Source organism: Rattus norvegicus, chromosome 8, assembly GCF_021556685.1.
Source record: "Rattus norvegicus strain SHRSP/BbbUtx chromosome 8, alternate assembly SHRSP_T2T, whole genome shotgun sequence".
NCBI lineage: Eukaryota > Metazoa > Chordata > Mammalia > Rodentia > Muridae > Rattus > Rattus norvegicus.
In genome coordinates, this window is record NC_141541.1 from 24,882,624 (window position 1) to 24,899,894 (window position 17,271).

Genomic DNA, 17,271 nt, shown 5'->3' on the forward strand with positions numbered 1-17,271 from the left:
CCTGCAAAACAAAATTATTGGATGTGCAGAAGAAAAACTTAGATTTTTGAGAAGGCAATTGCATATGACAGGAACCACAATAGAATATGTGAATTATGACATTATTGCTCACTTCAACCCTACAGTGCAGTAAAATAATATCAGGGTGTAAAAATATTTGTAGCTTGGTGACCTTTAGTAATTATCTCAGAGGCACAACAATAATTAATTAGTAAACCAAAATTTTGTTCCTAGAAATTCGAGTTGACAGTCTAATTCCTAAACCAAGCTGCATTCTGCCCTTATAAAACTTTTATATCTAAAATACTTATTATATGGATATGACCATAAAGAAAAATTTCCATTAGATTTTCTTTATGCTACTTGACTAGCACTTAACCAGTTGGGAACATCTGTTGATGAAAAAATAAAAAATAAAACAAAACAAAATTAAATTAAATACTTATTATAAAATAGAATAATAACAGTAATAATAGTAGCAATAAAATAGATCATTTATTGATTGATAAAAAGCCATTTTAAAGCTCTGAATAAACTTTATAATACTAATATTTATAAAGTAAATAAGATTTTGTTAATAATATATCAATAAGTATAAATTCAGAAAATAAATGTGGATTGGGATATTAAAAAATCATTTATTTATTACAAAACTTTAGGAACGAGGAAGTGTCATGGTTCTTAAGGAATGTATGAAATGTCTTATGACAATTTTGTAGCTAGTGCATACAGAAAAGTTAAGAGCAAGTTTAAATAATTGAGTAAGTATAAAATGAATATTTATGCTAAATAAAATATGAGGTTCAAAACATTATAAACATATAAAGTAAAATGAGATTATTCTTGTCTAAGGACATCAAGGTACTGGGAAGGATCATGAACGGTCAAGAACATCCATCCAAAAACAAGAGTGTTAAGTCATGAGGGAATGGTGTCAGTATGAATGTTCTCTTAACATTTGTGTGTTTGTTAAGGAGAGAAACCTCTGGAATGGGAAGAGAAAATCACACAGAAGTATCACAATTTCTCCTACTGGGTCTCTCAGATGATCCTAAATTTCAGCCTATTCTCTTCGGGATGTTCTTATTTATGTATCTGATCACAGTGCTGGGGAACCTGCTCATCATCCTGGCTGTCATTTCTGATTCCCATCTCCACAACCCCATGTACTTCTTCCTCTCCAACCTCTCTTTTGTAGACATCTGTTTCACTACTACCACTGTCCCAAAGATGCTAGTGAACATCCGGACAAAGAACAAAAATATCTCATACATGCAGTGCCTCAGTCAAGTCTATTTTTTTATGGTTTTTGCAGGAATGGATAATTTCCTACTGACTGTAATGGCCTTTGACCGCTTTGTTGCCATTTGTCACCCCTTAAACTACACAGTCATCATGAACCCTCACTTCTGTTGCCTCCTTGTGCTAATGTGCTGGATGATCATTTTATCAGTCTCCATGTTTCATAGTCTATTAATGAAGCAATTAACCTTCTCCATGGGTACTGAAATCCCACATTTCTTCTGTGAATTGGCTCAAATACTCAGAGTAACAAACTCTGATGTTCTTATTAATAATATTGCATTATATGTAGCTACTGCCTTGTTGTGTGTGTTTCCTGTCACTGGAATTCTCTACTCTTACTCGCAAATTGTCTCCTCCTTATTGAAGATGTCTTCTGTAGTGAGCAAGTACAGAGCCTTTTCCACCTGTGGGTCTCACCTCTGTGTGGTCTGTTTGTTTTATGGTACAGCACTGGGGGTTTACCTCAGTTCAGCTGGGACTCATGTTTCTCAAGGAAGCACTATAGCCTCAGTGATGTATACTGTGGTCACTCCTATGCTCAATCCATTCATCTACAGCCTGAGGAACAAAGATGTGAAGGGGGCTCTAGTAAGATTCCTTAGAGTATATTCATGTCCCTGGTGGATCAGCATCAAAAAACTAAGTAAACATTGCCATTATTTAGACAAATGCTGTGGATTTTAATGTCCTATTTATCTACTTGAAAATGCTTGCTATTTGATTTCTTGTTCCCAAAACACCATCACCTTATTGCATGTGCGTTGCCCTCTACAACTTTAATAATCATTCCTTTTTCTTTTTCATAGTAGGTCTTCAATATTTTCAACTGGCTCAGTTATAGAACAGGGTGTTTTTTAGATTTCTAATCGTCTTTAAATGTAGAACTGGCAGAAAGTTTCAACAAACTCAGTTCAATACCCAGGAGCTATATAAAGGAATAGGATATTGGACTCCCTCAAAATATCCTCTGATCTCCACATTTATGCTGACATACATACACACACACAAACACCACACACACACACACACACACAAACACACACACAAACACACAAACACAAACACACACAAACACACACACAAACACACAAACACAAACACACACACAAACACACAAACACAAACACACACACAAACACAAACACAAACACACACACAAACACAAACACAAACACACATACACAGACACGGGGGGGGAGGAAGGAGAGGGAGAGGGAAAGAGAGAGAGGCAATAAGAATTTATGTTTGAATTCCCTGAAGTGTTTATAAATTTGATGAATTCTTTGTATCTATTTTCATTTTTTTGGACTCTTCAGCTGAATTTCACCTAAGCTGTTCTCGTTGAAAATTATTAATACGTAATTAATAATTTTCAAAGGGAATATATTTAGGAGGCTGAATAAAGAGTGATGGTGTTCTTTACTTTTTTTTAGGAACATCGGTTTTTTTTATTTTTTGGATTTTTTATTGGATATTTTTATTTGCATTTATTTCAAAGGTTATTTGCTTTCCCAGTTTCCTAGCCATAAGCCCGCATTATCCCATCCTCTTCACCTTTTCTATAAGGGTGTTCCCCCACCAAAACAACCCCCCATTCCTGTCTCTCGCCCTGACATTCCCCTAAACTGGGGGATACAGCCTGGACAGGACCAAGGGTTTCTCCTCTCATTGGTGCCCAACAAGGCCATCCTCTGCTAAATGTGCAGCTGGAGCCATGGGTCACTCCATGTGTAGTCTTTGGGTGGTAGTGGTTTAGTCCCTGGGAGCTCTGGTTGGTTGGTATTGTTGTTTTTAAGGGGCTGCAATCCCCTTCAGCTCCTTCAATCCTCTCTCTAATTCCTCCAACAGGGACTCCATTCTCAGGTCAATGGTATGCTGTTAGCATATATATATATATATATATATATATATATATATATATATATATATATATATATATATGTGTGTGTGTGTGTGTGTGTGTGTGTGTGTGTGTGTGTGTGTGTGTGTGTATGTGTGTGTGTGTGTGTGTGTGTGTATGTGATGTATCCACAGGTGGAGCAGGCTCTTATTGCAATTCTTTCAGTCTCTTCCCCAATCTTTGACTCCATATTCCATCCTATGAATATTTTGTTCCCCTTTTTAAGAAGAACTGAAGCATCCACTCTTTGGTTTTGCTTTATAAGCTTCATGTGGTCTGTGGATTGTATCTTGGGCAATATAAGCTTTTGGGATAATATCCACTATTCAGTGAGTGCAAACCATGAGTGATTATTGGGGATTGGGTTACATTACTAAGAATGATATTTTCAAGTTCCATCCATTTGCCAATGAATTTCATGAAGCCAGTGTTTTTGATAGCTATGTAGTACTCATTTGTGTAGATGTACCATATTTTCTGTATCCATTAATCTGTTGAAAGGCATCTGGGTTCTTTCAATCTTCTGGCTATTATAAATAAGGCTGCCATGAATACAGTGGAGCATGTGTCTTTGTTGTATGTTGAAGCATCTTTTGGTTATATGCCCAAGAGAGGTATACCTGGGTCCTCAAGTAGTGCAATGGCCAATATTCTGAGGGATATCCAGACTGATTTCCAGAGTGTTTGTACCAATTTGCAATCCCACCAACAATGGAGAAGTGTTCCTTTTTCTCCACATCCTTTTAAACTTCTGTTGTCATCTGAGTTTTTGATCTTAGCCATTCTGACTGGTGTGAGGTGGAATCTCAGGGTTGTTTTGATTTGCATTTCCCTGATGACTAAGGATGTTGAACATTTCTTTAAGTGCCTCTCAGCCATTCAATATTCCTCAGCTAAGAATTCTTTGTTTAGCTCTGTACCCATTTTTTTATATTTTTTATTAGATATATTTCTTTACTTACATTTCAAAGGTTATTCTCCTTCCTGGTTTCCTTTCCATAAGCACCCATTCCCTCCACTCCCCCTCCCCAAACAGGTATTCCCCCTATACATCCCCCTCATTGTCCTCCCCTATATTGCCCTGCACTGAGGGTCCAACATTGGCAGGACCAAGGGCTTCCACTTCCACTAGTGCCCCAACAAGGCTATTCTCTGCTACATATGCAGTTGGAGCCCAGGGTCAGTCCATGTGTCTTTCAGTAGTAGTTTAGTCCCTGGAAGCACTGGTAGGTTGGAATTGTTTTTATGGCGCTGCAAGCTCCTTCAACTCTTTCAGTACTTCCTCTAATTCCCCCAAAAGGGGCCCTATTCTCATTTTGTTTTTAAGGGGCTGCAATCCCCTTCAGCTCCTTCAATCCTCTCTCTAATTCCTCCAACAGGGACTCCATTCTCAGGTCAATGGTATGCTGTTAGCATATATATATATAACATTGACGTCTATATTGGACATGCTCTGGATGTATCTTTCAGGAGAGATCTATAGCTGGTCCCTTTCAGCATGCATTTTCTAGCTTCATCAATCTTATCTAGTTTTGGTGGCTGTATATATATGGACCATATGTGGGACAGGCTCTGAATGGCCATTCCTTGAGTAGCTGCTCTAAACTTTGCTTCCATATCCCCTCCTATGGATATTTTTTAACACCTTTTAAGGAGTGGGAGCTTCTGCATTTTGGTCGTCCTTCTTCTTGAGCTTCCTGCCTATGGATTGCACCTTAAGTAATTTGAGCTTTTGGGGTAATATCCATTTATCAATGAGAGCATACCAAGTGTCTTTTTCTGTGATTGAGTAACCTCACTTGTGAGGAGCTGTCCGAGGAGCTGTCCTCACAGAGATGTGAGGAGCTGTCCGAGGAGCTGTCCTCACAGAGATGTGAGGAGCTGTCCTCACAAACTCCATTACAAGATGGCACCGGCATCCGGCAGAACGCACCTAGTAAAAAGGGCAATACGCAGGCGCCTGGTAACGTCCCTACTCAAAGGGACACGTACGTTTTGGTACGTCATCTGGCATAATTGGCAGCGACCAGTCAGAGAGTGACACGTCCTAGGCGAGGATAGTTTCCTATATAAGGGACGGTTATTCCTCACTCTCCGTCTCCGCATTGTAAGCTTATGCTCTCCCTCTCAAGACGCATTAAAGCTTTTCTGTAGTAGGATCCTGTGTGTGCCGCGTCGTTCCTGCTGGCGAGACGAAGCGCGGGACACTCACTCAGGATTATATTTTCTAGTTCATTCCATTTGCCTATAAATTTCGTGAGGTCATTGTTTTTGATAGCTGAGTAGTACTCCATTGTGTAGATATACCACATTTTTTGAATCCATTCCTCTGTTCAAGGGCATCTGGGTTTTTTCCAGCTTCTGGCTTTTATAAATAAGGCTGCAAGGAACATAGTGGTGCATGTGTTTTTGTTGTATGTAGGAGCATTTTTGGGGATATGTCCAAGAGAGGTATAGCTGGGTCCTCAGGTAATTGAATGTTTAATTATCTGAGGAACCTCCAGAGAGATTTCCAGAATGGTTGTACCACTTTGCAATCACACCAACAAAGGAGGAGTGTTCCTCTTTCTCCACATCCTCGCCAGCATCTGCTGTCACCTGAGTTTTTATCTTAGCCATTCTCACTGGTGTGAGGTGAAATCTCAGGGTTGTTTTGATTTGCATTTCCCTTATGACTAAAGATGTTGAACATTTCTTTAGGTGCCTCTTAGCCATTCAATATTCCTCAGCTGAGAATTCTTTTTTAGCTCTGTACCCATTTTTTAATAGGGTTATTTGGCTCTGGGGATCTAACTTCCTGAGTTCTTTGTATCTTTTGGATATTACCCTGTATCAGATGTAGGATTGGTAAAAACCTTGTCCCAATCTGTTGGTTGCAATTTTGTCCTAATGACAGTGTCCTTTACTGTACAGAAGCTTTGCAGTTTTATGAGGTCCCATTTGAGAATTCTTAATCTTGGAGCATAAGCCATTGGTGTTTCAATCATGAAATTTTTCCCAGTGCCCATGTGTTTGACACTCTTCCTCACTCTTTCTTCTATTAGTTACAATGTATATGGTTTTATATGGAGGTCATTGATCCACTTGGACTTGAGCTTTGTACAGGGTGATAAGAATGGTTCAATTTGTATTCTTCTACATGCTAACCTCCACTTGAAACAGCACAATTTGTTGAAAATGCTATCTCCTTTCTCTTGGATGGTTTTAGTTCCTTTGTCAAAGATCAAGTGACCATATGTGAATGGGTTCATTTCTGGGTCTTCATATCTAGTCCACTAATCAAACTGCCTGTCTCTGTACCAATACTATACAGTTTTTTATCACTATTGCTCTGTTATACTGCTTGAAGTCAGCAGTGGTGATTCCCACAGAAGTCCTTTTATTGTTGAAGATAATTGTTCTTTCTAACTCTTAGAAGAACTGAGTTGGAATTTTGGTGGAGATTGCATTAAATTTGTAGACTGCTTTTGGCAAAATGGCCATTTTTACTATATTAACCCTGCCAATCCATGAGCATGGGAGGTCTTTCCATCTGAGATATTCAATTTCTTTCTTCAGAGACTTAAAGTTCTTGTCATACAGATCTTTCACATTTTTGGCTAGTCACTCCGAGGTATTTTATGTTATTTGGGACTATTTTGAAGAGTGTCATTTCCCCCACAAAGATTCATAGATTTTAGTAATGTGTTACCAGTTGGTAGAACTGTTTGGGAAAAATTGAAAAAATGGGAGTCCTAGTCTCTGTCTCTCCCTGTCTCCTACTTACTGAGCAGATGTAAGATCTTAGCTATCCCTACAGACAAGCCTTCATTCCACTATAACAGATTCTAAAATTCTGAAAGTATAAGTCCAATATAAACTTTTTCCTGGTAAGTTATACTGTCTTATTATCACAAAAGGATAAAACATAAAAGAAGTTGATTCAGGGAATAAGGTATTGCCATGAGAGGCTTCACCAGGCTATTTTTCTTTGGAGTAATGAAGGAAATATTGTGACTGTGGAATAGAATAGTGCTTAAATGCCATAAGAGGAATTAGTAGGCCATTTAAGTAGGAGCCTGGAAGACAATAGTACTAACAGCAAGAGGATTCAGAGGGGAACAATATGAGCAACTGGGCTAAAGGCCATTCTTAGGGAATTTTTGGCAAAACAAAATGTTGCTGCTCTCTATCTTTGTCGTAAAACAGTCCTAATGCTAAATTGAATAGTGATGGGCTAATTTCTTTGGTGAAGAAGATTTGAATGCAGTGTAATATTGACTTTGTAATATGGTCAACCACTCATACATATCTACCGTGAAATTAATAACAAATAAAAAAGAAATACTGGGTCCCACAGTTCTCTGTACCCAAGTCCTGTGGAAGAGAGAGCCGGATTCTCAGATGTGTGGACAATCCTGAAAGCTCAAGGGAGACCAGCACTTCTTCAAGGAACCTGTCTAGTACTCTTTGTGTCCTCTGGGCACAGGAAGCTAGGAGCAGTCAGGGTCGGGACCCTTCCAATTTTGCCTGCACCCAGAGCTGAAAGCCAGTCACAAGGAGTGCTTGACGCACCTGAGGGCAGAGGTAAAACCAATTCTTCGGCTCCAAGCGACCCACCTAGAGGCTTCAGCACACACAAACCCAGGAGCAATCTGGGACAGAACCCTTCCAGTTTCTGCCTGCACCTAGAGCTGACATGGCCCCACAGCTCTCCGTACTTATTCTGGCTGAAGGAATACAGGTCTACAGGAGTGCTCACACACAGGCTTACAGGAGGGTCAAGCCACTGTTAGAGACAGCAAGACAAGCTAACGCCAGAGACAACCTGATGGTGAGAGACAAGCACAGGAACCTAAGAATCAGAAACCAAAACTACTTGCCTTCATCAGAGCCCAGTTCTCCCACCAAAGCAAATACTGGATATCCAAACACACCAGAAATGCAAGATTGGGATTTAAAATCACATCTTGTATGTGCATGGTCATCACTTTCTTTAGGTTAGGGAAGTTTTCTTCTATAATTTTGTTGAAAATATTCACAAATATTTACTCTCTTCTATGCCTATCATCCTTATGTCTGGTATTTTCATTGTGTCCTGGATTTCCTGGATGTTTTGGGTTGGGAGTTTTTTTGTGTTTTACATTATCTTTGACCATTGTGTCAATGTTTTCAATGGTATCTTCTGTCCCTGAGATTCTCTCTTCGATCTCTTGTATTCTGTTGGTGATGCTTGCTCTGTGAATCCTGATCTCTTTCTTAGGTTTTCTATATCCAGAGTTGTCTCCCTTTGTGCTTTATTTAATTCTTCTATTTCCATTTTTCAATCCTGGGTGATTTTGTTTGATTCTTTCACCTGTTTGGTTGTGTTTTCCTGTAATTCTTTAAGGGGTTTTGTGTTTTCTCTTTAAGGCCTTCTACTTGTTTACCTGTGTTGTCCCATATTTTTTAAGGGAGATATTTATGTCCTTACAGCTCTATATCATCATCATAAGATGTGATTTTAAATCCAAATTTTGCTTTTCTGGTGTGTTGTGGTAACCAGAACTTGCTGTGGTAGAAGAACTGGATTCTGATGGTGCCAAGTAATCTTGGTTTCTGTTGCTTAAATTCTTGTGCTTGCTTGCCTCTTGCCATCTGATGGTCTTTGATGTTAATTGGTGTTGCTGTCTCTGACTGGGGATTTTCCCTTCTGTGGGCCTGTGAGCCTGTGATCGTAGGAGTGAGAGCACTTTTGGGAGACCAGCTCACTCTGGGGAGGCTTTGGGTCCTGAGGGCTGTGAAACAGCCTTATCTCTGAGTGCAAATGGAGACTGGAAGGATCCTGTCCCAGGCTGCCTGGCAGTTCCTTTGCCCTGTGTGTTCCTGGCAGGTCCCTCTTTGGAGAGTTAGTGGGGTGCAAGTGAGGTCTCACCTGTGGCCTTAAGAGTGAAAGTGCTCCTGGGAGACCAGCTCTCTGCAGGCTGGTTTTAGGCCCTGAGGGCTGTGGAACAGCCTTAGCTCTGGGCATACATGGAAACCAGAAGGCAAAATCAGTGCTGTTAACTGCTAAACCATCACTCCAATACAAGAAGTTTTAGTTTTACTAGATGTTTTTCATATACTATATTCAGAATATATTTTCTTCTCCCTAACTCCTTTGAGAGTCCCCTCGCCTTCCCTCTTATAAGAATCCAAAAACTTTCTATCTTTTATTATAAAACAAGCATTCATATAAAGAATAATAACAAACTAAAACAATTGGAATAGGACAGAACAAACAGAAGAAAGAAGTCAAAGAAATAAAATGAGATATGTATGAAGACACAGAGACAGATACACATGTCTGTATGCAGATGATTTTCCCTTAAGAAATATAAAGCCCAAAATGATAGCATATATGAAAAAGAAACATGAGGAAAAATACTGTCAAAACCTTATGGAACAAAGAACCGCCGAAGATGGCATTGAGTTTGTTTGTTTGTTTGTGTGTTAACTCTTTACTGCTGAGCATAGGTCCTGGCCTCATGAGTGGTTTGGATTCCCATTGAGACTCTGTTGGAGAGAACTGATTTTTCATTTGTGAGATACTGTCAGTCCAACATTGCTTCTGGGTTAGGGATGGAGACATGTGTCTACTTCTCTCAGAACTGAAACCCCATCTGGTGCAAACCATGCAAATCCCTGCAGGACACGTGCATGTTGTCACGGTATCCATGAGTCCATACATGTGTCACTGCATTTAAATTGCCTTGTTTTGGTGGTCTCCTCCATTCCACTCTTTTATTTTTAATGTGTAATCAGAATTGTTGCATCCTACGTTTTTAATGAAATTTGACTCCAAGAACTTTGTTTTTGTATCTGATGCTTTTCCTCATGAATGAAGTTAATTTTTCCTTTAGTGTTAACTAATTACAATAAATCATACCACCAAGATAAAAGACAGTAGACAAAAATTACTTAGAAATGACATGTTTATGTAAAATTATATGATACAATTCCTATTTAATTGTTAAATGTGTACATTCAATTAATGAGAGCATATATAGTCATCTGATAGGTATCTTTTCACATGATCAAAAGTTTAATTAAACTTGAAACTAAACAGGCAATAAAAGCTTTTTCTAGTTGGCATTCTTTAATATGTGTTGTGGTTGATCACATTGACCATTCCTACCTATCTTAAATTCCAAACTTGCCTCAGTACCTCTTGGAAGAATACATATTTCAACAAATCTTTTCATACTGTAATAAAACCAGGTTCACTGTAACATAACACTGACAATTTCTACTGCACTAATATTTTTCTCCCATGTTTTTTTTTCTTTTTTATGAAATGAAATACAATAAGATGAAGCAAAAACTATTAAATCAAACTTAGACATGGTAACCCAATAGAAGGAAAAGAGCTCCAAGTGCATATTCAGAAATCATTAACCTACTTGTCCTCATATTCAGAAGTCCCATAAAAATTCTAAATTAACAGATATACTACTTATACAGAGGACCTGATGTAGACTGATATAAGCCCTGTGCTTACCCCAAACCATTCTGGATCTACTTCTGATTTATTCCTGAGTTATAATTTACTTAGTGATTAATATTCCTTATATAATCCCTATACACAGTCTTTGTGGTTCTTGGTTATCTCAATCAGGATGAATTTTCACTAACTCAATCAATTTGCCTGCAAATTTCACGACGTCAATTTTTTAACAGTCGATTTACATCATTATGTAAATGTACCACATTTCCTTTATTCATTTTTGGCTGAGGAATATCTAGTTCCTTTTCAGCTTCTGGCTATTATGAGTAAATCCACAATGAACATGGTTGAGCAAGTGTCCTAGGGGTAGGATGCAGCCTCCTTTGACCATATAACCAAGAGTGGTATAAACTGAATGGAAATAAATTTATTCCTAAAGTCCTGAGAAGAACTATATTGATTTCCAAAATGGCTGTACAAATTTTCACTCTTACTAGCAATGGAGGAGTATTTCCCTTACAATATATCCTCAACAACATGAGCTGTCACTTATGTTGTTGTCTTAGTCATTCTGACAGGTGTAAAATGGAATCTCAAAGTCATTTGGATTTGCATTACCTTAATGGCAAAGGATGTTGAATATTTTTAAATGTTCTTCAACCATTTGAGTTTCCTCATTTTATAAGCTGCTGTTTTTCTGATTGATAGTGACCTTTATCTTAAAGAAGCTTTTCGGGTTCATGAGGTATCATTTATTAATTGTTGTTCTTTGTGTTCTATTCAGAAAGTTGTCTCCTGTGTGAAAGTGTGTTCAAAGCTACTCCCCACTTTCACTTCTATTATATTCAGTGTATCTTGTTTTATGTTGAGGTCTTTGATCCATTTTGACTTGATTTATATGCAGGGTAATGATTATGAATCTATTTGCATTTTTCTACACCCAGATATCTAGATTGATCAGCACAATTTGTTGAAGATGCTTTTCTTTCCAATGTATATTTCTAGATTACTTTTCAAAAATTCATATGCCCATAGGGGTGTGGATTTATGTCTGGGACTTCAATTTAATTCCATTGATCAATGCATCTGCCTTTATGACAATACCATGAGATTTTTATTACTATAGATAGCTCTGTAGTACAACTAGAGATATGGAATGGTGGAATCTCAAATAGATCTTTTATTTTTCAGAGTTGTTTTAGTTAATTGTTTTGTTTTGTTTCTCATAGGAAGTTTGAAAATAACCTTTCAATATATGTAATAAACTGTGCTGTCATTTTCAAGGAGGTTGCATTAAATCTGCTTTCCATATAATGGCCTTTTTACTATGCTAATCCTACCTATCCATGATCATGGGAGATCTTTTCATCTTCTGATATCCTCTTCAAATTCTTAATAGTCTTGAAGTTTTAATCATACAAGTCTTTCACTTGTTTCCGTAAATATACTCTGAAGATGTTTTATATTGTTTGAGACTTTTGTGAAATGTTTTATTTATCTGACTTCTTTCACAGTTTGTTATTTGTCATATAGAAGGGCTACCGATTTTTGTGAGTTAGTTTTGTAGCCAGATACTCTGCTGAAAGTGGTAGTCAGCTGCATGAATCCCCCTGTTGAATTTTTAGGTGTGTGTGTGTGTGTGTGTGTGTGTGTGTGTGTGTGTGTGTGCCATTACACCATCTGCAAATAATGATACATTGGTACTTTCTTTTCAATTTGATATCAGAATTTTATTTTCTCTCTATTTTATACATTAATGATATACTAATCACAAACAGACCATTCATCTTTTAACCCTTGCTCAATGTATTTGTATCAGATGGAAATCAGCTTAGATAACAATACCAAGTTGCAATCATTATCACAAACTGCTATTTATCAAAGGTAAAATGATGGAAACAGACAGGATACAAAATTGTCACTATTTCATCCAATTAAATTTTAAATATTTATGAGGCAAATATGATGGCTGATGTTCAGATACCCAGATTTTACAGAAAAAGCTTGGCAAAAGTTGAGGCCACCTATAATCCCATGGCTCAATGATCTCAAGAAAGAGCTACCTACCAAGATTAGCCAATGTGTAAGCTCTATATCCAATTGAGAGTCTGTGGATCAGAAAAACAAAGTATAAAGCAGTGGAGGTCTCCATAGGCATACACACATATATAAAATACACACATGCCAACACACATTCATGTGTGTGTGTATAGACATATATGTGTGTGTGTGTGTGTGTATGTACAATACACACACATACACATAATTAAACACATTTTTCCTGTGCAGTGGAGCAAACCAAGGGCAGGATACATGCTAATTAAGTAATAAACCACACACCCAACCCTTAACTGCCAACTGTTTAAGAAGCCCAAAGATCATGAATACTTAAAGAAAGGAAGAACATCTTCAAACTCTTCCTGGCGTCTTAAAAAATAAAATTAAATCTTTATTTCAGGCATCCTGCTCAGACTAATTGAAATACTAGAAGAACAGGAAATATGTGGACAAATGCAAGCATATACCAGAGTAGAACTAAGAAGAGACCTGTGGTAAGTTATCATGTATATGACTGTGAACTAAGCCTATAGTCTACAGCCATCTATCCTGTATGTCCTACCCTCTGCTGTCTGAAGGATGAATCAGACTCCTACTTGATAAGTGAATTCTTCCTAGTATGACAGGTAAGTGAAGTGTCTTGTTGGTTTTTAAAAAAGTCAGTCTGGTGGGGAGCAGAAAACAAGATGACTCAGCTGATAAAGATTGCCACCTAGTGTGACAGTCTGAGTTCAATTCCTGGAACCCACATGACTGAAGAAGAATACCATCTCCTTCAAGTTGCCCTTAGCATACATGCTGTGGCATGTGTATCATTCACATATGCACAACAAATAAATAAACTAGCAATCTCCCAGAATCCTCTCTGTGAGGTATCTTGTATTCCAACGTCTCTGTTTTTGTTGTTGCTACTGTTGTTTTGCTTTTGGTTTTAGTTGGTTTGCTTTTTGAAAGAGTCTTACTATATAGCCATGACTGGCCTAACACAAAGATCCACCTACATCTGCCTCCAAACATTGGGGTTAAAAGTCTATACAACCATAACTGGCTGTACTATAACATGTCTTCATTCATTTCCACCTAAACACCCAGAGTAGGTTACACTAAACTGCAGTGTCTCTTTGTTTTCTGTAAAATAAAAAAACATTCCAAAGATTGTACATGCAAAATGATGAGCAACAGATAGAACATATTGGTCAGATTCTGAGGAGCTTTTTATATAAATTGCTCTGAGGTTTGGGATTTAGCTTCATGACAGAGTACTTGCCTAGGTTTAGGCTCCAGAGTTAAAACAATAAATCTTTCATGATGTTGAAATTACAAACACTCTCTTTATGTATTTATCATCATGTTCATAGTCCTTTGAAGTTCCTAGGACATAATTTACAGGGATATATATTTTCTGCTATCATGTGGAAACTTCTGTAGTAAGCAGAACTAGTGTAAGAGGATTGAATGAAGTTTCCAGGATTCCCTCCTTAACAGAGAATATAATTATGCTCTTCCTAAGTTGAAATTTTACAAATCAGTATCTCGCTATCTAGCCACACAAATGATCATATCAGTACTATTCATAGTCAAATATGTTTTCCTGGAAATCCTTCCTCTATGTATCATTCCACTCAACACTCATGAATTGAATTGCTTCTGTGCTGAATTATAACCAAGGATGGCAGGTGTGATTTGCTTATCTGGAACTCAGGCTCCATCTTCAGAAATAGTAGTGATACAGAAGTGCTACAATCCAGACAACCATGGAGGAGGAGAAATATGATGCCCTGTGGGTTACAACTGACAAACTGAAGATTTGGAGGGAAAGGTTTGTCACTGACAACGATGTGACATTGGAAGATTAATCTTGTAATTACCCAGCTTATAAGGATGATAGATAGATAGATAGATAGATAGATAGATAGATAGATAGATAATAGATAGATAGATGATAGATAGATAGATAGATAGATAGATAGATAGATAGATAGATAGTAGATAGAGATTAGACACATAGATATTTGAACTAAGTTATACTCCAATGACTGTTCCAAAAAAAGGAGCAAACAACTGACAGGTAAGACCCACAGGTAGAGAAAGATTCATACCTCACACTTGATGATGATATTCTCAGATTAGAGAGCACAATTTTAGAGTAAAAAAAGAAAATTCGAGATATAGGAAGTAAACCAGATAAAGTACCAACAGAATAACCTACAGATTGTGTATGTGTGTGCCTGTGTGTGTGTGTGTGTGTGTGTGAGAGAGAGAGAGAGAGAGAGAGAGAGAGAGAGAGAGAGAGAGAGAGAGAGAGAATTGGAATGACTTACAGGCTGCAGTCCAACTACCAACAATGGCCAGCTGTGAACACAAACTGCAAGAATCTTGTAGTTGCTCGGTCCCCATAAGGTTGAATGTTTCACTGGTCTTCAATATAAGCCAGAATCCTGAAGAAGTAGGCTCCAATGAGGGTGCTGGTAAAGTGAGTGCAAGCAGGTGAAGAACATATTGATTCTTCCTTATTTCATTGTCTGTATCAGGCTTCCAGCAGTAGGTATGGCCCAGATTAGAGGTGTGCCTAAAGATCCAGATCAAAGGCATGTTGACTTCCTGCCTCAAGATCCAGATTAAAAGTGTGCCCTCCATTTCTGGATTGTAGTTCATTTCAGATGTAATCAAGTTGACAACAAAGAGTCACAGTTTGTTATGACAAAACATTAATAATACAGAAAATTACATATTGTTATATGTTTACTTCATTGGTAATAACTATTACCAGTGCATTTATATTGTTATACAACCATCACCATGATCAAGTACATTTTTGTCTTCACTAGTTGAAACTGTATACATTTTTGAACTCCCCTGTTTTCATCTCCTCAACAATACTAACTACTATTCTATTATGAAATGTAAGCGGATATTAAAGTCATGAAAAACTAAAACTAGTATAACTGATGAATTAGGGTGTATGGGTCTAGACGTTTTGCTCTGTGTATTTACCAACACATACTCTAAATGGGTGCCAGAGGCCTTACAATTACAGCATTTTTCTGTGGAATCTCTTCACTGCTCTTTTAATATCCTTGTTCCTCAGGCTGTAGATGAAAGGATTTAGCATAGGAGTGACCACAGTGTACATCAGTGAGGCCACTGCAGTACTTCTGGGAGAACGTGATACAGCTGAACCAAGATATACTCCCAAGGCTGTTCCATAAAATAAACAAACAACTGACAGGTGAGACCCACAAGTAGAGAAGGCTTTATACCTCCCACCTGATGATGATATTTTCAGAATGGAAAAAAACAATTTTATAGTAAGAGAAGAAAATTCCAGATATAGGAAGCAAACCAGATAAGGCACCAACAAAATACATGACTATGTCATTAATGAATGTGTTAAAACAGGCAAGATTAAGGAGTTGTGCAGGGTCACAAAAGAAATTGGAAATTTCTACATCCTTGAAGTAGATGATTTGTAAGGCAATGAGATTGTGTGCCTGAGAATCCACGAGACTAACCAAGAGAGACAGGAAAACTAAAGAACCACAGAGGCGAGGATTCATGATGAGTGAATAATGCAGTGGGTGACAGACAGCCACAAATCTATCATAGGCCATTACAGCCAGAAGCAAGCAATCCATATATCCAAAAAGGATCAAAAATGACATCTGTGTAAGGCAGCCCACATAGATTATCTCTTTTCTGTAAGTCTGGATGTTCACAATCATCTTTGGGACTGTGGTAGAGATAAAACAGATGTCAGCCAAGGACAGATTGCAGAGGAAGAAGTACATGGGAGTGTGGAGGTTGGAGTCAGAGTTGACAGCCAGGATGATGATCAGGTTACCAAGCACTGTAACCAGGTACACAAACATAAATAAACAGAAGAGGATGGGCTGCAGTCCTGGATCATCAGAGACTCTCATGAGATGAAATTCTGAGACAAGTGTTAGGTTTTGTGGTTCTATGTTGTTTGAACAGCTTTTGAAAATGAAAATAGGGTTAATAAAATTGATACAAGTTTAATCACTCAACACTCTGTGTTTTGGATTAAAGCAACTGTCTTGTGAAATGATCAAATGATTATACATCCTTGGCAGTACTTCTGATCTGCTGCAATCTCCCTATTCTTTTTTAACTTAATATTTTACAATTTCATATATATATATATATATACAACATATTATAATTATATTCTTTCTTTACTCTTACCAATCCCCCTCTCACTTATGATGACATCCTTCTGATACCGTGTAGCTCCCTGCTACTCTCATACTTTTGTGTATGCTATGTATAAGTGGTCACGGTCGATATATGAGCATGCATGCAAAGGCCATGCCATTTCCAGAGGACATCATGTCACAGTGTCCCTTCCTATCCCCCATTTTATCATTCTTTCCACCTGCTCTTATTTGATGCTCCCTGAGTCATGGAGAATGTGGCATGTCCTGCTCAGAGCTGAACACTTAAAAGTTACTTGTTCATGTTCTCAGCACTTGAACCAGTGTTAGTCTGGAAAAAGAAGTTTATCTGACCAAGGACATCAGGATCATTTGTCCAAAGGCATAGA

At 37.9% G+C, this 17,271-nt stretch overlaps 2 protein-coding genes, 1 non-coding gene and 1 pseudogene across 3 annotated transcripts; 2 read left to right on the plus strand and 2 right to left on the minus strand.

Annotated features, from left to right (window-relative positions):
• Positions 1 to 275: 275 nt before the first annotated feature.
• On the plus strand, positions 276 to 394 carry LOC148003973 (small nucleolar RNA SNORA32). The gene has a single exon (XR_015628299.1). It is a non-coding gene; the product is annotated as a small nucleolar RNA SNORA32 (small nucleolar RNA).
• A 596-nt stretch (positions 395 to 990) lies between these two features.
• Or7d9 (olfactory receptor family 7 subfamily D member 9) lies at positions 991 to 1,989 on the plus strand. Its single transcript, NM_001000862.1, is given in 1 exon segment — positions 991 to 1,989. A coding segment is annotated over 1 exon segment (999 nt).
• Positions 14,343 to 15,206, minus strand: Olr1187-ps (olfactory receptor pseudogene 1187; annotated as a pseudogene).
• Positions 15,739 to 16,627, minus strand: LOC120094362 (olfactory receptor 18-like). The gene is given in 2 exon segments (XM_087564247.1): positions 15,739 to 16,002; positions 16,004 to 16,627. Coding segments are annotated over 2 exon segments (888 nt in total).
• Positions 16,628 to 17,271: the final 644 nt, after the last annotated feature.